Source organism: Salmo salar, chromosome 22, assembly GCF_965601325.2.
Source record: "Salmo salar chromosome 22, fSalSal1, whole genome shotgun sequence".
In the NCBI taxonomy this organism is placed as follows: Eukaryota; Metazoa; Chordata; class Actinopteri; order Salmoniformes; family Salmonidae; genus Salmo; species Salmo salar.
The window spans coordinates 39200106-39225385 of NC_138312.1; the positions used below are offsets into that span (position 1 = coordinate 39200106).

The 25280-nt window shown below is 43.5% G+C and overlaps 1 protein-coding gene across 10 annotated transcripts; it reads right to left on the bottom strand.

Moving 5' to 3' along the window:
- Window positions 1-627: 627 nt before the first annotated feature.
- LOC106583561 (arginine-glutamic acid dipeptide repeats protein) lies at window positions 628-23047 on the bottom strand. 10 transcript variants are annotated; one of them, XM_082967600.1, is made up of 18 exons: window positions 22769-23044; window positions 21820-21945; window positions 21371-21419; window positions 20946-21070; window positions 20343-20442; window positions 20018-20116; window positions 19588-19668; window positions 16034-16187; window positions 9447-9527; window positions 9041-9234; window positions 8268-8435; window positions 7912-8037; window positions 6392-7659; window positions 6017-6218; window positions 4398-5118; window positions 3871-4029; window positions 3528-3726; window positions 628-1798 (listed from the first exon to the last, which is right to left on the bottom strand). In XM_082967600.1, exons 4-18 carry the CDS (start codon window positions 20993-20995, stop codon window positions 1765-1767), a joined length of 3636 nt encoding a protein of 1211 aa, XP_082823726.1. In that variant the 5' UTR covers window positions 20996-21070; window positions 21371-21419; window positions 21820-21945; window positions 22769-23044; the 3' UTR covers window positions 628-1764. The 10 variants fall into 10 exon arrangements, with proteins under 10 accessions (XP_082823726.1, XP_082823718.1, XP_082823721.1 ...); XM_082967592.1 differs by lacking the exon at window positions 21820-21945 and having other exon boundaries at window positions 7912-8034; window positions 22769-23047; XM_082967595.1 differs by lacking the exon at window positions 21820-21945 and having other exon boundaries at window positions 7924-8034; window positions 22769-23046.
- Between the last annotated feature and the right edge of the window lie 2233 nt (window positions 23048-25280).

Genomic DNA, 25280 nt, shown 5'->3' on the forward strand with positions numbered 1-25280 from the left:
TTAAGCTGATACCCGCATAGCGATTGTTTTGGCGCTGTCAGAGATTGAACTGCGTTAGAGCTGTCAAATCCACAAGCGGCTCCTGGAATTATACCTTCGCCATTGGCAAATGCACAAAGTCGCATTAAGAGAAATCCCATGCAGCCTTGTTTACAAGTTCGAACACTGGAATGTAATCTACACCTCGATTAGGCTGATAGAAACCCTCATTATTTTGTTTAATGATTTTAAATTTGAGCGTACATTATTTCTTTATAGCCTACACTTTCTCGTTCTGAAATTCTAACGCGAGTGGGATGGGTGTGGCTTCGTGACAATGATCAAGAGCAGCTGCTCACCGATTTGACAGCTCAAAGCAGCTATACCACAGACACCGCCGGTTAATGCTTGATCTGATTGATTCGAAAGTGATCCTATTGAAACAACAGTTTCACTAAGGAAGGGTGAGGATTGCCCCCTATTGGCCTATTACTGTTACCACATAAACAATTCCCCAAAAGTTCCTTCCTTCCTTCCATCCATCCATCCATCCATCCATCCATCCATCCATCCATCCATCCATCCATCCATCCATCCATCCATCCATCCATCCATCACATACATAGAGGGTATAGTTTGAACAATACATTTTATCATGTTATTGCAGAGTCATTTATTCAAATAAATATGCAATGCATACACTTTGTTTTTCCATATTATTTCACATAAATATTCAAACAAGGTTTGTCCATGGTAGAGATGCCAAGGTTTAAATGCTTTTCTGTTTTGTCTAACCAAAACAATATTACTTTCTGGATCCACTGTTCTAAAGACCGTTTTATGTCAGGGGTGACAATAGTGATACTCCAATTTATAATTGTCTGTGTTAACTCACTTTACTTTATAACGGCATATATTCTGTGTGTATATAGCTAAATAATTTAACTTTATTGTGCCAGCTTGCAAGTCAAGAATTCACTAATATTCATAATAATCATAGTTAATAATATAGAATATTGAACATATTATTTACAATCTAAAAAATGTTACTGTATGTGTCAGACGTAGGTTAAATTGTGAAAACATCTTGAAATATATATAAAACTTTAGGGTTTAGACAAATATTTAGCAGATATAGAATAAAATGTATCTACTATGCTTTTTTTGTTGTCTAATCACACATTAGCAACGCTACTCTAAGTTCTGATGAAAATCGAAGGGAAACAGTCATGCAAGGTTATTACAGTCAATCATCCAAACATAATATTAAATATTCATTCTGTACAAGGAGATCAGTCAGACTGTTTAGAAAGTAAAAGGATAGTCAGCCCCTAATCAACGTTTGTCAGATGTTTTCATAACTTCAAAGCTGAGCTATATTCCACACCATCTATTGTGTAGATCCTGCCCGCTATATTGCATTAGGAGAAATCTAAAAGGTACGAAATCCATATCAAGTGGAAAAATGTGTAACGTCTATAGACAAAAAAAACTTTAGGGTTATAGGGAGACAGGACTGACAACTATGCTAATCTTTCATTTTATAACAGACCATTATTGAGATATGAAATACTCTCACAAACTTGATGATTTGGGAGTAAACTATCCCTTTAAGTGCTGAGCAAGAAACAAGCATTATGAGCCACAAAGATTCTTAACTCTCAATTACATTTAGACTAATAAAAAAAGATCAACTAAGATTAGTTGTCACATAATGTATTTCAAAAGTACACAGCATTACTATCTCTTTATGCATTTCCATGGTGACTCACGTCATCAGGTGTCTCACGATGGCTTGTCACCTTCTTTCTTCAGACGGCTGTGGAGGAAAATAACATTAATAAACTAAACTCAGAAAAAAAAGAAACATCCCTTTTTCAGGACCCTGTCTTTCAAAGATAATTTGTAAAAATCCAAATAACTTCACAGATCTTCATTGTAAAGGGTTTAAACACTGTTTCCCATGCTTGTTCAATGAACCATAAACAATTAATGAACATGCACCTGTGGAACGGTCGTTAAGACACTAACAGCTTACAGACGGTAGGCAATTAAGGTCAGAGTTATGAAAACTTAGGACACTAAAGAGGCCTCTCTACTGACTCTGAAAAACACCAAAAGAAAGATGCCCAGGGTCCCTGCTCATCTGCGTGAACGTGCCTTAGGCATGCTGCAAGGAGGCATGAGGACTGCAGATGTGGCCAGGGCAATAAATTGCAATGTCCATACTGTGAGACGCCTAAGACAGCGCTACAGGGAGACAGGACGGAAAGCTGATCGGCCTCGCAGTGGCAGACCACGTGTAACACCTGCACAGGATTGGTACATCAGAACATCACATCTGCGGGACAGGTAAAGGATCGCAACAACAACTGCCCGAGTTACACCAGGAACGCACAATCCCTCCATCAGTGCTCAGACTGTCTGCAATAGGCTGAGAGGCAGGACCTCACCAGACATCACCGGCAACACCGTCGCTGGACCAGACAGGACTGGCAAAAAGTGCTCTTCACTGATGAGTCACGGTTTTGTCTCACCAGGGGTGATGGTCGGATTTGCGTTTATCGTCGAAGGAATGAGCGTTACACTGTACTCTGGAGCGGGATTGATTTGGAGGTGGACGGTCCGTCATGGTCTGGGGCGGTGTGTCACAGCATCATCGGACTGAGCTTGTTGTCATTGCAGGCAATCTCAATGCTGTGCGTTACAGAGAAGACATTCTCCTCCCTCATGGGAACCCTTCCTGCAGGCTCATCCTGACATGACCCTCCAGCATGACAATGCCACCAGCCATACTGCTCGTTTTGTGCGTGATTTCCTGCAAGACAGGAATGTCAGTGTTCTGCCATGGCCAGCGAAGAGCCTGGATCTCAATCCCATTGAGCACGTCTGGAACCTGTTGGATCGGAGGGTGAGGTCTACGGCCATTCCCCCCAGAAATGTCCGGGAACTTGCCGGTGCCTTGGTGGAAGAGTGGGGTAACATCTCACAGCAAGAACTGGAAAATCTGGTGCAGTCCATGAGGAGGAGATGCACTGCAGTACTTAATGCAGCTGGTGGCCACACCAGATACTGACTGTAACTTTTGATTTTGACCCCCCCCCCTTTGATCAGGGACACATTATTCAATTTCTGTTAGTCACATGTCTGTGGAACTTGTTCAGTTTACGTCTTTTGTTGAATCTTATTATGTTCATATAAATATTTACACATGTTAAGTTTTCAGTTGACAGTGAGATGACGTTTCTTTTTTTCTGAGTTTATTAATGTTAGTGCAATAGTTCATCAATAAACCAAGATCCCACTTTTGTCTAGTGATTTATGATTTCTCAATAAATGCTGATACATAAATAAAAGCATTGGCTTCTTTAAAGTATTCAATGTGTTCAGGTGACATTTATTTAGAATAAAATGTAATATTAGCTCATCAATAATCAAGATCCAACTTTATCTAGTGATTTCAATTTTTCAGTAAATGCATAAATGAAAGCACTGTGTTCAGGTAAACTGTTGTTGTCGTTATTCTTCGGAGTTGGTAATCACCTCACCTGTAGTAATCCTCCTGTCCGGGCAGAGGCCCCCCGTGTTGTAGGTGGTGGTGTCCATGTAGCCACTGCTGCTCCATGGCCAGCCTCTGCAGCTCTGCTGACTGGGCGTGCATGGCCTGGAGCTGGTGGGCTGCAGACATCTGGGGGATGGGCCCCTGGAGCTCACGGGGGTACCCTGCTCCTGCAACAGCGGCATAGGCTGTTTGGATGTTGATCAAGGGGCACAAAACATCAGAGTGAGTCTTAGTCACCTCACAATCACAGAAATATAGTCTGAATACAGTGAATTGAATGTGTGTGTATTCCCATATAGATAGTCAAGGTGAATGTTATTGTTCCTCACCAAACAGTGGGTGTCGCAACATGTCGTGGTCGTGGGGCAGGTCGTTGAGCAGAGGGTTGGGGATGGGGCCTCCAGGGAAGGGGAAGCGGGCCAGACGGGGCCCAGGAGCCAGGGGATCCAGAGGGTGGGGCCCATTACCTGGGTGACAGTAACACACATCTAATGAGGCAGGAGAACAAACAATATATAAATTAACACATTTCATAAACATCAGTTAATATTGGGCAGGGGGACGAACAGTGCACACATATCAACTGATGACTACACTGGTAGGTAGACAGAGTAATACAGTGAGGAGAGTCAGCCTCTTCTCTCAACATTAAATAAGACTATCAAACATCATTAAATAAGAATATAAAAAAATATATATAATACAAATCAAATGTTCTTGTTTTTAAAACAATAATCAATTTCTGCATATACAGTACACACATACAGTACACACATTTACAGTACACACATATACAGTACACACATATCCTGAAGATGAAACAAGACAGAATATAATTGAATAGAAGTGTCCTTACCCTCACCTTGGTTGAGTGGGTCCTGCTGATGTAGGTGCAGGTGTGAGTGGATGTGGGAGTGCTGGTGGTGATGCGGCGTGACGTTGAGCATCTGCAGCCTGGCGGCCGGGTCGTTAGCCACAGATGCCATCCTCTCAGCATGGAGCCTCTCAGCAGTCAGTCGCTCAGCGTAGCTCAGCTCCGGACGCATCTGGGGCCCGGCCAGGGCCAGTGCCTGCCTCTCCCTCTCCAGGTGGTTCTGCATGACTGGGTGGAAGTGGCCAAAGGGGTGGTGGGGCGGCCCAGCGATGTGTGGCAGGGCCAGGGCTCCATGTCTGGCAAAGTGCTCCATGGGGTTGGCTGATGGATGCATGGTCTCCATCTCCGGGGGCTTGACCTCGAAGCCAGGCTTCATCCTCTCACGGAGCTCCCTCTCCCGGAGGTTACGGAGCTCCCTCTCTCTCAGGCTGGGCTCGGCGGCGTACAGGCCGGGCATGTGGTATGCCAGCAGAGGATCCCCAGGGGACAGGGACACGAAGAAGGGGTGGTTGCGATTGGTGGGGGACATGACATGGGGTCGGGCGTACTCACTGAGGGTGCGCAGGGCCGGGGTGTCGGGGCCGATGTAAGGGGGTACAGCGGCCACACTGGTGGGGGGCTGCTCGAAGGAGGAGCGCATGTGGACCTGGCCGGACATTTGGACATCACTCATACGGCTGTCGTGGGACGAGCTGGACGCTCTCTGGAAGAGGAAGAGGCTCATTTAGGTGGTTCAAATTTGCGAGAAAACAATGTATAGAGTCCTACAGGTATCCAAAACATCCATCTGATAACATTGTTGTACTAGTATATAATAATCAGTGGTGTAAAGTACTTAAGTAAAAATACTTTAAAGTACTACTTTAGTAGTTTTTTGGGGTATCTGTAGTTTACTATTTAAATTTTTGACTACTTTACTTCACACAATCAAAATAATGTACTTTTTACTCCATACATTTTCTTTGACACCCAAAAGTACTCGTTACATTTTGAATGCTTAGCAGGACAAGAAAATAGTCAAATTCACGCACTTATCAACCGAACATCCCTGATTATGCCTACTGCCTCTGATCTGGCGGACTCACTAAACACACAGATTATGTCTGAGTGTGCCCCTGGCTTTCCGTTAATTTCAAAAACAAGAAAATGGTGCCATTTGGTTTGCTTAAAATAAGGAATTTGAAATGATTTATACTTTTAATTTTACTTTTGATACTTAACTATATTTTTGCAATTACATTTATTTTTCATACTTAAGTATATTTTAAACCAAATACTTTTAGACTTTTACTCAAGTAGAATTTGACTGGGTGACTATTACTTGAGTAATTTTCTATTGAAGTATCTTTACTTTTCCTCAAGTATGAGAGTTTGGAACTTTTTCCACCACTGGTAATAATATCATTGATAACATTGTTGTACTAGTATGTTATAATATAATTGATAACATTGTTGTTCTAGTACGTAATAATATCATTGATAACATCACGTCAGTTATTTATTTTTATTTATTTCACCTTTATTTAACCAGGTAGGCAAGTTGAGAACTTAAGTTAGAAGTTATGTCAAAGAAAAAAAGGAACAGAGGAAATATTACTCACAGCATTTTTGTCTTCTTGCCTCTCTCGTTCCCTCTCCCTCTCTCTGTCCTTCTCCCTCTCTCGGGCATTGTGCTCAGCCTCTCTCTTGGATCTCTCCACAGCCTCCTCTCTCTTCTTGGCCAGCTTGGACGAGGCCAGGGGAGTGAAGAACAGGTCTGTTCTGGAGCATGAGTTGTAGCCACGGTCCAGGTGTTTGAAAAACCTGAAATGAATCAAACAGCATATATAGCAATCACACAACAATATTGTTTGAGAACATATGTAATTCAGATGAACAACATCTGTTAACATTTGAGAAACACAATGGCCATAATAAACTCTGTAAAGGAGGCCCATCTTACAGGACTGTCTGGAGTGATGTCATGCAGTAAGTACCGTGCTGATTGGCTGGCATGACTGGCGATGTTGACAACCAAAGGTTCCGGTGAGGGACTTCTGGGTGGAGGGGGCGGACTCTCAAGCTCCTCACATTCATCCAATGGCTCCTCTTTAATCTGGACATGTGACCCTCCAATGCCAATGGGGTTTCCGGGCGAGGGGCGCAGGGAGGAGAAGGAGGGCTGGAGACTAGGGACTGGACCCATGGTAGAGGGGGAAGAGGCAGAGAGAACAGGGTGCAAGGCTGAGGGGGCAGAGCAGGAGGGCAGGGAGGAGTGGGGTTGGGAGTGGCTGCCTCTGCCAGGGAGGTTCTGCAGCTGCGTGAGCACGGGAGGCTGGGGTGGGAGTCCCTGCTGCATGGGCAGGGACTGGGGCATGAGCTGGAGGGGGGGTGGAGGGGCACCGGGAGGGTGCTGGTTGGGCAGGGAGTTGAGGGGCTTCAGTGCTGGAGGAGGGGGCAGGTTGGATGGCATCTGCGGGAAAGGGGGAGCAAGGGAAGAAGAGAGGTGTGGTGGCTGCTTGTAAGATGGAGGGATGGGTGTGGTTGGGGGTGGTTTGATTTGGGGCCCGGAGGTGAGGGGGAGGGCCTGGGGGAAGGAGGGTTCCCTGGGAAAGTGAGGAGGGGGTCGCTGGGGGTGGGGGCACTGGGTGGGAGCACCATGGAGGGACAGGGGTTGGGTGGGAGGCAGAGAGCCAGGAGAAGGAAGAGGACCCTGGAATACAGGAGTTGGAGGATGGAAGGCCTGTCCCAGCAGAGGAGGGATGGGTGAGGGGCCAGCGAGAGGGTGAGTGGAGGGGGGTAGGGGTCGGTTGTGTGGGGGACTTGTCTGATAGCTAACTGACTGACCAGCCTGAGCAGAGGTGGCTGAAGGCTGGGGGGGCTCTGGGGAGGGGGTTGCCTGGGCCTGTACCTGGCCAGGCTCTGCAGAGGGAGAGGTACCCTGGGGAGGCAGAGATGTGTTTGAGCCTGCAACCTGTGATGGAGGAACAATCTGTGGGGTCTGTGTTTCAGCCAGGGCAGCAGCAGGGGCACTGACGGTCTCTGCTGCTGCCTGGTGGGCACCCTGGAGCTGCTGGGCTGAGGAGTCGGAGTCACTCTCGTTGCCCTGGCGAGGGCTGGGGATGCTGGGGGAGGAGGAGCGGTTGTCCTGGTCGATGTCTTTGGTGTCGCTGCTGCCGTCGTCCTGGGCACTGCGGCTGTCTGAGCAGCTCTCCTCCTCCACCTCACCCCCCTCTGCCTCCGACCGGCACTCTGCCTGTTCACCCTGAGAGGAGGATGGAGACACAAGGTTAGAATTGTTGGTGAGGGGAGGTTCTCATCATGCTAATGTTACCCAAAAAGAGCCACTGGATAGATCGAGTTACACCCAACAATGTAGCTCAGTGCAGGAAGATAAGACATTAACTAAAGAATAACGAGGCAACAAAAGTGATATGTTTCTGAGAGCTGGTTAACCTCATTTTGCTTCTCTCTGATCTTGCACCTTGTAGCTGTTATTGCTTTCCTACTGTCTTACACTCTGTCTGACCTGCAGTGTCTTCGTCCTTTTAGTTGGTGTTCTCTCAGGCTCCTCTGGGTCCTGGGCTGCACTCTCCCTGGAACGTTTAGTACTCTTTGGTAGGGGCGCCTCTTCCTTTATCTTCTGTTAGATGGAAGAAATATTATTCACTTATTCAATTCAGTTCTACATGCATATATAACGCAGTAAAAAGTATTTGGACAAAGGGGAAGCCTTGGTCTGAATGGCAGAAATACAACTAGATGTTATGATTCTATATGATATTAGGTGTACTTCAATTCACAAATGCGCCATTACTGTGCATTCAAATCTATTTCCCTAACTTCAAAAATAATATATGTGTGTGACTGTACCTTGCCAGGCTTCTTTGTGTTATCAGTCTTCTCTAAACAGGAGGTTCTGGATGCGTTGGAGGTGGAGCTAGCTCCACTGGGGGCGGGAGAGGGATGGCTACTGGACTGCTGGTCTTCACTGGTAGGAGAGCCGGTCAGCCTCTTGTGGCCACTTCTTAATGAAGACAACTGGAGAGAGATACAACTTAGAGTATTGAAAGATATTATAACAACAATTGAGAGAGAAAGATAATGATGAGGGTGGTAGGGAAAGAGAGAGAGGGTGGTAGGGAAAGAGAGAGAGGGTGGTAGGGAAAGAGAGAGAGGGTGGTAGGGAAAGAGAGAGAGGGTGGTAGGGAAAGAGAGAGAGGGTGGTAGGGAAAGAGAGAGAGGGTGGTAGGGAAAGAGAGAGAGGGTGGTAGGGAAAGAGAGAGAGGGTGGTAGGGAAAGAGAGAGAGGGTGGTAGGGAAAGAGAGAGAGGGTGGTAGGGAAAGAGAGAGAGGGTGGTAGGGAAAGAGAGAGAGGGTGGTAGGGAAAGAGAGAGAGGGTGGTAGAGAAAGAGAGAGAGGGTGGTAGGGAAAGAGAGAGAGGGTGGTAGGGAAAGAGAGAGAGGGTGGTAGGGAAAGAGAGAGAGGGTGGTAGAGAAAGAGAGAGAGGGTGGTAGGGAAAGAGAGAGAGGGTGGTAGGGAAAGAGAGAGAGGGTGGTAGAGAAAGAGAGAGAGAGGAGTGTGGGTGGCAGTGAGGAAGGGAGGTATACACAAGATGGGGCTAAGATGGGCGGTTCCCAGGCTTACCGGTGTTCTGCTGCGTCGCGTCCTCATGCCGTGCTTCCCGTTGCCCTCTTCTTCCTCTTTGACAGGTTTGAACATGAAGGGAGGGTCAGCAGGCTTAGGGCCAGGCGGCAGGCAGCCATGTTTGTTGTAGTAGGTACGACAGGTGGTACACAGGAGGATGTTATCCCGGCCTCCGTGCTGCCAGTCCTTAGAGTCTGAAATTAAAGCATTGAATGGAATAAACTTTATTGATCACAAGAGGAGAAATGTGATTTGTCATCAACATAGGACAGAAACATACAGTACATCAGAACCCATTGAACTGAGCACCGGTGGCTGGTGGAGCAAGTATGATACATGACATCAATGCAAACCAATAAAATCAATGGGGGAAATAAAGAAACGGAGAGAGTTAAGCGATACTCACTGGTTGTGGCACAGTGTCCACAGGTGCCTTGCTCGCTGTCTTCACTGTCCAGGTCGTCCTCACTGGCTGAACTTATGTCCACTACAGGAGAGAGAAGATATCAGATTAAAGACTATACTCACTGCTATTCATTCAGACAAAGACAACACCCACTCCTATTGTGTTATCTACAGTTACTGGACTAGATGATAGAAACAGACCCTTAGTTTCAGAATGGGTGGCAAGGAATAAGTTAGTCCTAAATATTTCAAAAACTAAAAGCATTAAATTTGGGACAAATCATTCACTAAACCCTAAACTTCAACTAAATATTGTAATAAATAATGTGGAAATTGAGCAAGTTGAGGTGACTAAACTGCTTGGAGTAACCCTGGATTGTAAACTGTCATGGTCAAAACATATTGATACAACAGTAGCTAAGATGGGGAGAAGTATTTCCATGATAAGGCACTGCTCTACCTTCTTAACAGCACTGTCAACAAGGCAGGTCCTACAGTCTCTAGTTTTGTCGCACCTGGACTACAGTTCAGTCGTGTGGTCAGGTGCCACAAAGAGGGACTTAGGAAAATTGCAATTGATTCAGAACAGGGCAGCACGGCTGGCCCTTGGATGTACACAGAGAGCTAATATTAATAATATGCATGTCAATCTCTCCTGGCTCAAAGTAGAGGAAAGATCACTACTTGTATTAGTGAGAAGTATTGACATGTTGAAAGCACCGAGCTGTCTGTTTAAACGACTAGCACACAGCTCAGACACCCATGCATACCCCACAAGACATGCCACCAGAGGTCTCTTCACAGTCCCCAAGTCCAGAACAGACTATGGGAGGCACACAGTACTACATAGAGTCATGACTACATGGAACTCTATTCCACATCAGGTAACTGATGCAAGCAGTAGAATCAGATTTTAAAAAACAGATTAAAAAAAATACACCTTATGGAACAGTGGGACTGGGAAGCAACACAAACAAAGGCACAGACACATGCATACACACATATGACAACATACGCACTATACACACACGTATACATGGATTTTGTGTTGTAGATATGTGATAGTGGAGTATGGGCCTGAGGGCACACAGTCTGTTGCAAATTCTGTAATGAATGCACACTACCGTTCAAAAGTTTGGGGTCGCTTAGAAATGTCCTTGTTTCTTAAATAAAAGCAACCATTTTGTCCATTAAAATAGCATCAAATTGATCAGAAATACAGAATAAACATTGTTAATGTTGTAAATGACTATTGTAGCTGGAAACGGCTGATTTTTAATGGAATATCTACATAGGCGTACTATAGGCCCATTATCAACAACCATCACTCCTGTGTTCCAATGGCACGTTGTGTTAGCTAATCCAAGTTTATCATTTTAAAAAGCTAATTGATCCTTAGAAAAACCCTTTGTAATTATGTTAGCACAGCTGAAAACTGTTGTTCTGATTAAAGAAGCAATAAAACGGGCCTTCTTTAGACTAGTTGAGTATCTGGAGCATCAGCATTTGTGGGTTTGATTACAGGCTCAAAATGGCCAGAAACAAAGAACTTCATTCTGAAACTCATCAGTCTATTCTTGTTCTGAGAAATGAAGGCTATTTCATGTGAGAAATTGCCAAGAAACTGAAGATCTCGTACAATGCTGTGTACTACTCCCTTCACAGAACAGCGCAAACTGGCTCTAACCAGAATAGAAAGAGGAATGGAAGGCCCCGGTGCACAACTGAGCAAGAGGACAGGTACATTAGAGTGTCTAGTTTGAGAAACAGACGCCTCACAAGTCCTCAACTGGCAGCTTCATTAAATAGTACCCGTAAAACACCAGTCTCAACGTCAACAGTGAAGAGGCGACTCCGGCTGCTGGCCTTCTAGGCAGAGTTTCTCTATCCAGTGTCTGTGTTCTTTTGCCCATCTTAATCTTTTCTTTTCATTGGCCAGTCCGAGATATGGCCTTTTCTTTGCAACTCTGCCTAGAAGGCAAGCATCCCGGAGTCGCCTCTTCACTGTTGAGACTGGTATTTTGTGGCGGCTTAACCTGTTGGGGGTAGGGGGCAGTATTGACACGGCCGGAAAAAAACGTACCCAATTTAATCTGGTTACTACTCCTGCCCAGTAACTAGAATATGCATATAATTATTGGCTTTGGATAGAAAACACCCTAAAGTTTCTAAAACTGTTTGAATGGTGTCTGTGAGAATAACAGAACTCATATGGCAGACAAAAACCTGAGAGGATTCTATATGGGAAGTGGCCTGTCTGACAAGTTGTTGTTCATCTGGGCTCTTTTTATTGAAGACTGAGGATCGTTGCTCTAACGTGACACTTCCTACGGCTCCCATAGGCTCTCAGAGCCCGGGAAAAAGCTGAACGATATCGAGGCAGCCTCTGGCTGAAACACATTATCGCTTTTGGCAAGTGGCCGATCAGAGTACTATGGGCTTAGGCGCGTGCCCGAGTCGACCCCATGCTTTATTTTCTTTCGTCTGTTTACCTAAATGCAGATTCCCGGTCGGAATATTATCGCTTTTTTACGAGAAAAATGGCATAAAAATTGATTTTAAACAGCGGTTGACATGCTTCGAAGTACGGTAATGGAATATTTTGAATTTTTTTGTCACGAAATGCGCCATGCTCGTAACCCTTATTTACCCTTTCGGATAGTGTCTTGAACGCACGAACAAAACGCCGCTATTTGGATATAACTATGGATTATTTGGGACCAAACCAACATTTGTTATTGAAGTAGAAGTCCTGGGAGTGCATTCTGACAAAGAACACCAAAGGTAATAACATTTTTCTTATAGTAAATCTGACTTTGGTGAGTGCTAAACTTGCTGGGTGTCTAAATAGCAAGCCCTGTGATGCCGGGCTATCTACTGAGAATATTGCAAAATGTGCTTTCACCGAAAAGCTAATTTAAAATCGGACATATCGAGTGCATAGAGGAGTTCTGTATCTTTAATTCTTAAAATAATTGTTATGCTTTTTGTGAACGTTTATCGTGAGTAATTTAGTAAATTCACCGGAAGTTTGCGGGGGGTATGCTAGTTCTGAACGTCACATGCTAATGTAAAAAGCTGGTTTTTGATATAAATATGAACTTGATTGAACAAAACATGCATGTATTGTATAACATAATGTCCTAGGTGTGTCATCTGATGAAGATCATCAAAGGTTAGTGCTGCATTTAGCTGTCTTCTGGGTTTTTGTGTCATTATATGCTAGCTTGAAAAATGGGTGTCTGATTATTTCTGGCTGGGTACTCTGCTGACATAATCTAATGTTTTGCTTTCGTTGTAAAGCCTTTTTGAAATCGGACAGTGTGGTTAGATTAACGAGTCTTGTCTTTAAAATGGTGTAAAATAGTCATATGTTTGAAAAATTGAAGTAATAGCATTTCTAAGGTATTTGAATAACGCGCCACAGGATTCCACTGGCTGTTACGTAGGTGGGACGATTTCGTCCCGCCGGCCCTAGAGAAGTTAACTTATCCTTTCCCGCAGCTCAACTTACCCCATACACAGGGTAAGTTGTGCCAAGAGACCAGTTTTTTGGGGACATGCTATGTTTTCAAAACTGTAATGTTTACATGAATTCTGATTATTTCCAGGAATACACATCATCCTGAAATATACACTGCTCAAAAAAATAAAGGGAACACTTAAACAACACAATGTAACTCCAAGTCAATCACACTTCTGTGAAATCAAACTGTCCACTTACGAAGCAACACTGATTGACAATAAATTTCACATGCTGTTGTGCAAATGGAATAGACAACAGGTGGAAATTATAGGCAATTAGCAAGACACCCCCAATAAAGGAGTGGTTCTGCAGTGGTGACCACAGACCACTTCTCAGTTCCTATGCTTCCTGGCTGATGTTTTGGTCACTTTTGAATGCTGGTGGTGCTTTCACTCTAGTGGTAGCATGAGACAGAGTCTACAACCCACACAAGTGGCTCAGGTAGTGCAGCTCATCCAGGATGGCACATCAATGCGAGCTGTGGCAAGAAGGTTTGCTGTGTCTGTCAGCGTAGTGTCCAGAGCATGGAGGCGCTACCAGGAGACAGGCCAGTACATCAGGAGACGTGGAGGAGGCCGTAGGAGGGCAACAACCCAGCAGCAAGACCGCTACCTCCGCCTTTGTGCAAGGAGGAGCAGGAGGAGCACTGCCAGAGCCCTGCAAAATGACCTCCAGCAGGCCACAAATTTGCATGTGTCTGCTCAAACGGTCAGAAACAGACTCCATGAGGGTGGTATGAGGGCCCGACGTCCACAGGTGGGGGTTGTGCTTACAGCCCAACACCGTGCAGGACGTTTGGCATTTGCCAGAGAACACCAAGATTGTCAAATTCGCCACTGGCGCCCTGTGCTCTTCACAGATGAAGCAGGTTCACACTGAGCACGTGACAGACGTGACAGAGTCTGGAGACGCCGTGGAGAACGTTCTGCTGCCTGCAACATCCTCCAGCATGACCGGTTTGGCGGTGGGTCAGTCATGGTGTGGGGTGGCATTTCTTTGGGGGGCCGCACAGCCCTCCATGTGCTCGCCAGAGGTAGCCTGACTGCCATTAGGTTCCGAGATGAGATCCTCAGACCCCTTGTGAGACCATATGCTGGTGCGGTTGGCCCTGGGTTCCTCCTAATGCAAGACAATGCTAGACCTCATGTGGCTGGAGTGTGTCAGCAGTTCCTGCAAGAGGAAGGCATTGATGCTATGGACTGGCCCGCCCGTTCCCCAGACCTGAATCCAATTGAGCACATCTGGGACATCATCTCACTCCATCCACCAACGCCACGTTGCACCACAGACTGTCCAGGAGTTGGCAGATGCTTTAGTCCAGGTCTGGGAGGAGATCCCTCAGGAGACCATCCGCCACCTCATCAGGAGCATGCCCAGGCGTTGTAGGGAGGTCATACAGGCACGTGGAGGCCACACACACTACTGAGCCTCATTTTGACTTGTTTTAAGGACATTACATCAAAGTTGGATCAGCCTGTGTTGTGGTTTTCCACTTTAATTTTGAGTGTGACTCCAAATCCAGACCTCCATGGGTTGATAAAATGGATTTCCATTGATTATTTTTGTGTGATTTTGTTGTCAGCACATTCAACTATGTAAAGAAAAAAGTTTTTAATAAGATTATTTCATTCATTCAGATCTAGGATGTGTTATTTTAGTGTTCCCTTTATTTTTTTGAGCAGTATATGTATACACTACATGACCAAATGTATGTAGACACCTGCTGCTCAAACATCTCTTTCCAAAATCATCTGCATTAATATGGAGTTGATCCCCCCCTTTGCTGCTATAACAGCTTCCACGCTTCTGGGAAGGCTTTCCACTAGATGTTGGAACATTACTGCAGGGACTTGCTTCCATTCAGCCACAAGAGGATTGGTGAGGTCTGGCACTGATGTTGGGCGATTAGGCCTGGCTCGCAGATGGTGTTCCAATTCATCCCAAAGGTGTTCGATGGGGCTGAGGTCAGGGCTCTGTGCAGGCCAGTCAAGTTCTTCCACACTGATCTCGACAAACCATTTCTGTATGGACCTCGCTTTGTGCACGGGGGAATTGTCAAGTTGAAACAGGAAAGGGCTTTCCCAAAACTGTTGCCACAAAGTTGGAAGCACAGAATTGTCTAGAATGTCATTGTATGCTGTAGCGTTAAAGGGCCTAGCCCGAACCATAAAAAACAGCCCCAGACCATTATTCCTCCTCCACCAAAGTTTACAGTTGGCACTATGCATTGGGGCTGGTAGCGTTCTCCTGGCATCCGCCAAACTCAAATTTGTCCGTCAGACTGCCAGATGGTGAAGCGTGATTCATCACTCCAGAGAACGCATTTCCACTGCTCCAGAGGCCAATGGCGGCGAGCTTTACACCACTCCAGCCGATGCTTGGCATTGCGCATGGTGATCATGGGCGTGTGTGCGGCTGCTCGGCCAATGGAAACCCATTTCATGAAGCTCCCAACGATCAGTTCTTGTGCTGACATTTCTTCCAGAGGCAGTTTGGGACTCGGTAGTGAGTGTTGCAACCAAGGACAGATGATTTTTTTACGCGCTTCAGCACTCAGCGGTCCCATTCTGTGAGCTTGCGTGGCCTACCACTTCCCTGCTGACCCATTGTTACTCCTAGATGTTTCCACTTCATAATAACAGCACTTACAGTTGACCAGGGTAGCTCTAGGAGGGCAGAATTTGACCAACTGACTTGTTAGAAAGGTGGCATCCTATGACGGTGCCATGTTGAAAGTCACTGAGCTCTTCACTAAGGCCATTCTACTGCCAATGTTTGTCTATGGAGATTGCATGGCTGTGTGCTCAATTTTATACACCTGTCAGCAACGGGTGTGGCTGAAATAACCGAATCAACTAATTTGAAGGGGTTTCCACACACTTTTGTATACATAGTGTATATCTTTGTTAGAAAGAATACAATATTTTCCTTGACTGAGTGATGTTGAATGTAAAAAACGGCTCCACTTACCCCACTATCCCCTTCTAGTCCTAATCTGTGTCCAGGAACCCGGCCATAAAATAAGCTAAATCTTAGAGGAATTGAAAACCCCCGGGACTCACTGGATTGGGACTGGGAAGGGGTGTTCACAGTGGCAGCGGTGGCGCGAGTCTTGGCCTTGCGTGAGGACGGCTGTCTACGGTGCTGACGGTACGGCCGCGTGCCTGCAGCCTCAGGCGTCTTCTTCCAGTGATAGTAGAATGTGATCAACTCCCCCTGCCAACAACACAACACGGGATTTAAGAAGAGGGCACAGTGTGCAGATTCCAATGAAGATACAGATAATGATATTGAATGTGTTGCTGGAGTGCGTTACAGGCTTTGGTTTTTCCAATTATGTTTTGAGGATGGACTTTAGCATGTTAGCACGTAGGGCGTGCCAAATGATGTCACATCGTTAGTGTCGTGTCTCTGACTTATCATTAAATGTGAAGACTGTTATTTATCAAATCAATTCTCTGTAATTATTATTACGTGATTAAACTAATAATGTAAATTTAATTAACTAGGAAGTTAAGGCACCACGGAAAATGTTCAGATTACAAAATTATAATTTTCCAAATATAACTATTCAGATTTTAATATCTGATCAATTATTCTTCTATTAATTAATTATTATTATTACCTTCCACCAGTCTCATCTGAACGTCGTAAAATTCTTGGTTATCTGCACAAACCGAGACTCTACTATGAATCATCCATACACAAATTGGCTAAATTATTTATTTACTAACTAATTAAACAATTACAGAATATACAATACATAATAACATTATACAGTAAATACCGTCCCTAGTGGACTGAACACAAACAGTTTGGTTATAACACGATAGCTTCAGAGAGAAGAGAAGGGGGTTTTGGAAGGAAGACTAAGGAACATTGGTCTCTATCAGACCTGGAAAGCTATTCTCACATAAATACATATGCCACTAACGATCGCCCATTCGGAAAAGCAATGCACTGTATTTAACGTGAAGCTGGCTTCGATAGTTGAGCTGGTGATGTGAGGCTCTGGTTTGCCCAGTCGATGTCGCCCTCGTCCTTTGTGGAATCTTCCGGGTCATCGTGTGAGAGGTTCACGTGGTCTGAGAGGTTTATCTCACTCTGGAGATGCTTCCTCGTCGGTCAGTGTTCTCGTACTAGATTTGCGCATATGTTCAGCTGCAGTCTGATATATGCTAGTTTAGTATGCACTTCTTCTTTAGGTGATCAATAGTTCAGAGTTCATACCATTTCACGTGTGGCGCAAGCTCTCACGTTTCCTGGCCTGTAGAGTTAAAATTGGCCCTTTTCAACGTGGAGGGAAGTCCTCCCTTTATTTGGAACTGAGTTGGCTTTTCGTCACGGAGGCTTTTATTCAAGAGTTGAAAAGGGGTTGGTTCATCATTTCCAACCAATGTCTATTCACTTCGGCGTGGCTACTGACTTAGTTAAACTTTACATGGGAGGCCAATTCTCTCATTTTAACCTGTCTGGGCAAGGGGGCAGTATTTTCACAGCCGGATAAAAAACATACCCGATTTAAACTGGTTACTACTCTTTCCCAGAAACGAGAATATGCATATTATTAGTATTTGGATAGAAAACACTCTGAAGTTTCTAAAACTGTTTGAATGGTGTCTGTGAGTATAACAGAACTCATATGGCAGGCAAAAACCTGAGAAAATTCCAAGCAGGAAGTGGCCTGTTTGCGAATTTGTAGTTCTCCCTTTGCTTCTCTATCGAAACTACAGTGCCCGTGGGGTTATGTAGCACTTTCTAAGGCTTCCATTGGCTCTCTAAAGCATTCAGAAAGCGGATTGACGCATCTCCTGTCTCCGGGCAGAGTACAGGAGCACAGTTTGTCAGTGGACTGCCTGGTGGCTAAGAGATTGGAAATGCGCGTTCACGAGACCTTGTCATTTTTTCTCTTCCTTTTTGAATGAATACAGCATTGTCCGGTTGGAATATTATTGCTATTTTACGAGAAAAATACCATAAAAATTGATTTTAAACAGCGTTTGACATGCTTCTAAGTACGGTAAAGGAACATTTTGAAATTTTTTGTCTCGAAATGCGCTCGCGCATTACCCTTTGGATAGTGACCTGAACGCACGAACAAAACGGGGGTATTTGCACATAACTATGGATTATTTGGAACAAAAACAACATTTGTTGTGGAAGTAGCAGTCCTGGGAGTGCATTCTGACGAAGAACAGCAAAGGTAATCCAATTTTTCTAATAGTAATTTTGAGTTTAGGTTGCCCCGAACTTGGGTGCCAAATTAGCTAGCCGTGATGGCTGAGCTATGTACTCAGAATATTGCAAAATGTGCTTTCGCCGAAAAGCTATTTTAAAATCTGACATAGCGATTGCATAAAGGAGTTCTGTATCTATAATTCTTAAAATAATTGCTATGTATTTTGTCAACGTTTATTATGAGTAATTTAGTAAATTCACTGGAAGTTTTCGGTGGGAATACAATTTCTGAACATCACACGCCAATGTAAAAAGCTGTTTTTTTATATAAATATGAACTTGATTGAACAAAACATGCATGTATTGTATAACATAATGTCCTAGGAGTGTCATCTGATGAAGATCATCAAAGGTTAGTGCTGCATTTAGCTGTGTTTTGGGTTTTTGTGACATATATGCTTGCTTGAAAAATGGCTGTGTGGTTATTTGTGTCTATGTACTCTCCTAACATAATCTAATGTTTTGCTTTCGCTGTAAAGCCTTTTGGAAATCGGACAATGTGGTTAGATTAACGAGAGTCTTATCTTTCAAATGGTGTAAAATAGTCGTATGTTTGAAATATTGAAATAATTTCATTTTTGAGGTATTTGTATTTCGCGCCACGCGATTCCACTGGCTGTTGAATAGAGTGGGACGCTAACATCCCACCTAGCCCATAGAGGTTAAAGCTTAACATCACATCCTTTCGCAAACAGTTTCATCTTACTTATTCATTTTATACAAGAATTAGATACAAGCCTCATAACTGAGGAACCTGTATAAACAGAGTTAGGGTAATGTTGCTGTATTGTCTTTCATGAGGTCATAAACATAAAACAAAACGGACCAGGTCGTAGCTGGCTTCTCCACCGACCGTTTACACATTCTCCAAAATAGGACTATTGTTAAATTCTCAAATTCTGGGATGAGATAGGGAGAGTCCCTTTGTTCTACTGTTACCCTCTCTCTCCCATACGACATGGTCAGGGAGAAACGACGTGGTTATAAAGTCATAAAAACTGCCCCTCCTAAAACCCCACCTGTTTTGTTTTGGTTGTTGTCAGTGACTCTTTGTTAGTTCCCCGTTCTGTTTGAGTGAAATTATTTGGTTTTCTTGCTGGGGAACGTAACAAGTAAATGACAATACAAAAAAAAATGTATACATTCACTACTGTAAGTCGCTCTGGATAAGAGCGTCTGCTAAATGACTAAAATGTAAATGTAAAATGTAAGTATATCAGCAAATACATCAAATAAGAAGGAACCACTGACTGCATTGCAAACAGTTAGGTCTGTTGATTGAGTGTATAGTTATGTCCAGTTATATGTCTGTTATGTCTAGACAGACATAAGACATAGTATGATAGTAAAATATATTACACCAGGTGTTTTCATTTACCGTTTTCTTGTTGGGCAGCAGCTCTTTGCGAATCCTGAAGAAATTCTTGCCGTACTGTCTCAAACCTTTGATGAACCGCTTCTGTTGATTGTAAAGTGATTGTGGGTGAAATAAAAACAAACAGTCAACAATATACCATGCAGTGTAAACGTGTTTCATATTGTTTCACTATTGTCTATGTTACACAATGGCCATAATACATATTGGAGTAACCCGATGTAACCACAGAGCAGCTCTAACAACACATAGGGCCATATTCTGTGTAGAGCGCTTAACTAAAATATCTGAGCAAATCTCACGTTGACATCAATGAATGATTTATGCAAAAGTCAGAGTTACAATGCTCATCTCAATTATAAATCGGGCCCAAGTGCCTAAAGTTAAACATTGTCTTTGGACCTGAAGTAAGCATGGTGCAAGGCTGCTTTACCACATCATCTTCTGACCAACATTTCTCAATGAGTTTGGGCACAGGTTTCTTCACTAGGCGCTGGAGAGCTTTAGCTGCGTCGTAACGGCTGGCGTGTAACTGTAGAGGGAGGGAGACAATAAAAGATCTACTGAGAAGGGTTCAAGATCTTATTTGTAACAATATATTGTTTTTGCAATTGTACACTATATTTTTTTATAAAAACATTTCTCTACAATGTTTAAAAAAACAAAAACAAAAAACTATTACATTTAAGTGAAAATGAAATGATCTCATTGTTCTATTTCATATTCCCATTTAAATGCAGAAAAGTATTCCTGCTCACCATGTTTAAAGCGTTGAGTGTGGTGTCGTCACGAGAGGCCGCCAAACACCCGTCCTCTGTGGATCCTCCATCACACATCCCTGCAAACGCTGCCATGCTCCTTCAATCAGGAAGAGACATGGAAGATAAATAAATCCTGCTGTGCAGTCAGTCAGGATGACAAGCATGACAAACATTGTGCACTACAGTCGCCTACAGAAGTGTTTTTAAATGACATTATCTTTAACAATAATGACCTGACAGGCTAGCTAGAAGAACTCTGAAAGGAAAAGTCTCTATACTAAATGACAACTAAAAACCAGCAGCAGTCAAACTGAAACGATGATGTTCTACACACTACTTAATGACCATAATAATGCACTTCACTCTTACTCTCAACACCAGTGTTATGCAGGGCTGACAGACACCAGGTTTTGTATGAATCCCATCCGTCTTTAAATCTGGCAGGGTTGCACCATTCATCACACAAGAGATACACTACAAGTGTAGCCTGGTCCCAGATCTGTTTGTGCTGTATACCCAACAACAACCACAGGAGTTGGCTATACAGCACAAACAGATCTGGGACCAGGCTAATATGAGTGCTGCAGAGTCGACACTAACCTGGCAGCTCTGAGGTACATGAGGAGGTCACAATCATTGACCCCTGGCATCCACACCAGCTCTTCATTCTCTGTCTGAGTCTGAACACCAAACACAGGGCGTGGTTGCAGCTCAGGGAGCTTAGCCTGCATACACACAAATAATACAGACAGATAAATACCATGTTTGTCTCACTGTCACAGACAGTTGATTACAGTGATATGAGATATGCACCATGTATTTCACAAATACATACAAATATATGTCAGGTTATGACAGCGAGATAGTTTATGACATACTGTATGTATCATGAGGCTCTCAAATTTTGCAACACTAAACCAATGGAGATTGTTGAAGACATACCGGTACTGCTATATGGTAAGGTCTCAAATGTGCAATACCTTAGAGAGGGACAGCCTGCTTAAAGGGGGTTAATGGACTATTACCTGATGACTTGATCCCACTCTGATCTCCCCCTGCGTGCTGTTCAGGCTCCTGGAAATAAGAATAATTCAGTTATAACATATAACAGTTAGATATTACATTGTTATACTGTTATTGTACATAGAGGATACTATATTTGCAACTGATTTGAACAGAATAAAAACTAAAATCAAGAAACATTTTATTAGATAATCATTGAAAAGGCGTAACGCTCGCTCACCATTAAAAACTCATTGTTTTATTCAAGTCACATGTTGACAAAATGTCATTATCAATTGTAGTATCAATCAAGTGAACAGTGTAATGGCAGGTAGGTAGCCCAGCGGCTAAGGAATTGGAGCATTAGCAGAAAGCTTGACTGTTTGAATCCCGAGCCGAGCGCTAGAAATAAAGAGGAGATTTGATCTGACAACTGAAGGGCTGCTGGGTTCACATTTTAACAATCCCCTACCGTTGGGCCTTTGAGCAGGGCCCTTAACCCCACAACATGCTCTTCATCCAGGGGCGCTGCACTGTAGCTTGACCCTGTGCTCCTCTCAAATGTGTGTGATGTGTGCTATCAAATTTCTGTTGTTTGCTGTAACATATGGACAGTTAAATTGTATTGCATTGTAATGTTTATAACCATATAGCAATGTTAATGTTCTGTTCTAAAACAGAAAAAAAACTAGTGCTAGATTCCTTCCTTTTTTCTGACATACTAGTGCATGCATATGCAAAGGAATTAAACATATTTAACACAAATCACAAGGCAAATAGGCTATGAGCCTAACAAAATCTTAATCCCTAATCCTAATCTAAATATTTCATATTACTGGGTTAATCTTGTATTTCAATTGGACAGCGGTTTTCTTTAATCCCGCCCATCCATCAGTGAAGGCCAATCTGAATGCGGCTATTACGTTCCCTCCAAACATTACATAAACGAGTCCTGTCTCCAGCCACTTGCAATGCTTATCACACTTGCCTTTTTACAAAATAAGCATAGCATGATGCGTGTTGCTTTGAAGCGTATAATAACGCATACTTTACACTTAAATAAGCATTCTCACATCGTCATTGTCTATTTACGTGGCCCGACAGTCTCGCAAAATGGAGTATTGACATAAGTCTTTTCCCGGGAGCCGAAGTGAAAATCGACAGAAACCACACCAAATCTGTGACAGCTGAATTGACACAGATGACAGTAATCCACAATGCACCGCGTGATCAATTAAATATATCTAGATACTGAAATATTTTATCCGTACGATAGATTGCTAGCTTTAGCTACATGGATCGAGCTAACGCCATCGCGACCATTGCAATTCCAAGTATGTCATAAAAATGGCAAGGTAAACACAGAAATGTAAAATATTCGCGTCTAAAACAATGTCAAATGTACGAGGCAACGCCATTACCTTCTCGGACTGAACAGGTCGTCCATGTCGGAGGCTCTTAGTGTCGTTTTTAGGTTGACACTGCCAGCGTAGTGGTCGATACAAACTATGCTATTCCATACTACTCAAAATGGAGGCTAAGAGACGATTTTTTTTTTCCTAACACTAAACTGTGCAATGACCTCAGCCCCACGCTCAGCATTAAAATTTACGCTCTCCGTAGATATAACGGAGCATGTGCCGCGGTCGCCCTAATAGGATAATCTACTGTAGTGTCCACAGAGCCATGCCCCAGAGAGCATCGATACCAAAATATAGAACAGCTTCGAACGCAGACATTCAGAGCGCCAGGAAAACTGTAGAGCGCGAGAATACTGAACAGGTTCACACCTGGATACATTATCCAGCCCTGACTAATATTCCAGGAATACATATTTCAAGAATAAATTATATAACAATGGTAGAATAGTCACACCTGTCACCCTTATAATAGATATATGCTTGACAATAAAACATTTTTTTACACATCTTGCAGAAAAGTAATGACCACAGGGAAATGGTTCAGTTCCAAACAAATTAGTTTATTCAACTGCCTCTATAGCCATAGGTACAGCCTTTGTACTTTCCCAAACCATTGGTTATTTTGCTCTATATTTCAATAGTAAGAATAGCAACTCAACACACTAACCAAAATGTGCCCCCCCCCCCCCAACAAAAAGTGCCAGAATTGTAAGTAACTAGTCTCCACAGACACCTTGTGATTCTAGGGCAGCAGAATGTATGTAGACTAGGGTAAGTAATGTATGTATGTAACCAAAACCTATGGTCTTGGAGTGTTCTTTTACATGTTCCTTTCTAACTGCCTTGACGTGTGTGTAACACTCAGTTTGTTCCGAATGTTTGCTAAACCGGTATGTGCAAGTGTGTGCCTATATGCCCATGAGTATGTGCCCATTGCACTCAGTTAAACCAGCAGGTTCCTGAAGTTCTTCCCAGCAAAGACAGCCTTGTCTCCCAATTCCTCTTCAATTCTGAGAGGAAACAGAAAATACAGTTTAGCACTACAAAGCAATATTCAAAACATAGTTATAATGAAGCGTATAGCTTAGTCTGCATTTTTAATCTTCAGTGTCCATACTGTATGTGATTGTCAGTCTGTCTATTCTAATTGTAGCAGCACCATTTCACTTAATCAAGTTCTAGTACATGCAAATAAAGGTGATTCTGTATAATGGTCAACCAAAATGATACATTCACCCAATGTTTATGATGCCATGCAAGATTACATGGGTAAAAACCATGATCAACAAGAAAATAAATCCAGAAGAATAAAAATGACAAGCATCACAACATTGATTATGCTGTAAAGGTCATGAACCCTCACCTGAGAATCTGGTCGTATTTGGCCAGACGCTCAGAGCCCCAGTCTTAATCTGGACAAACAGACAGGGGCAACATTAATTTCATAGCAATAATGTACAGTAACTAAAATACAGTAACAAATATCATTTAAAATCAATCAGAACAATGATTCCTTTGGGCAGCCCCTTACCTGTCCAGTGCACAGGCCCACCACCAGGTCAGCAATGAAGGTGTCCTCAATCTCCCCAGAGCGATGGCTGACCATCACTCCCCAACCACTTGACTAGGCCATCTTGCACCTGGACAGGGGAAAGAGAGGACTCATGACATGGCTAGAAGTTCACACCATTGGAAAATTGCATCATGCGAGGCTCACATTAGACTTACAACTGGGAGGTTGTTTGCCTTGACTACACAATGGACATTGTGTAGTCAATGATAAGCACTCAAAGGTTACATGCTTAACTTGTACACTGGGATGACAACGTTTTTTGACACTTGCAATTCACATGAGCATTCAGTATTTGTCGAGCAAATCCTCCATGTGTCAATTGTTAAATCAAGAGCGAACTCACTGACTTACACTTCTTACACCTGACGGAGGAAGGACATTTTCAGGAGATTAAAAGAGTAAAGACTGTAGGTAGCACATTTATAGAGACCTCCCTGAAATAGATTCCATTATAATCATATTATGCAGTTAGAATATATCAACCCCAGATACACACCTTTCCCAAGGTAGCGTGACTTGTCATTGTCCCTGAGCTCCAGGGCTTCATAGATACCAGTGGAAGCATCACTGGGTACAGCTGCTCTGAACAGACCTGGGAGATAGTGACAGATATAAAATAGTGTTTGTCATGAAAAGTTGGACAATCAACTATAGCAGTGGTTCCCAAACTGAGGCACACAGGGTTAGGCCAATAGCAACATTTACCTTTGTCAGTTTAGAGGTGCACCTCCACAGTGGGGTTGCCACGAGAATCAAAGATCTCCCGGGCATGAATCTTCAGGATGGACATGGTGCTCGACCTTTGGAGAAGAAAAGTCCAAATATATTTAAGACTGCTAACCAGAACTTGTATCATGACGCTATCAGTCCTATAAACATGATACTTCAATGTCCATTGTGCAAACTCTAGAGCCTTACACTGTGAAATAAACATGCTGA

Excerpts from the sequence above, each read along its gene's own strand:
- LOC106583561 (XM_082967591.1), bottom strand. The coding sequence starts at position 22,794 with ATGGACGACCTGTTCAGTCCGAGAAG. Across the intron at positions 9,235-9,446 it reads TGGACACTGTGCCACAACCA|ACTCTAAGGACTGGCAGCAC; the intron begins GTGAGTATCGCT and ends CTTTAATTTCAG. Across the intron at positions 7,660-7,911 it reads CACTGCAGGTCAGACAGAGT|GGTGAACAGGCAGAGTGCCG; the intron begins GTAAGACAGTAG and ends TCCTCCTCTCAG.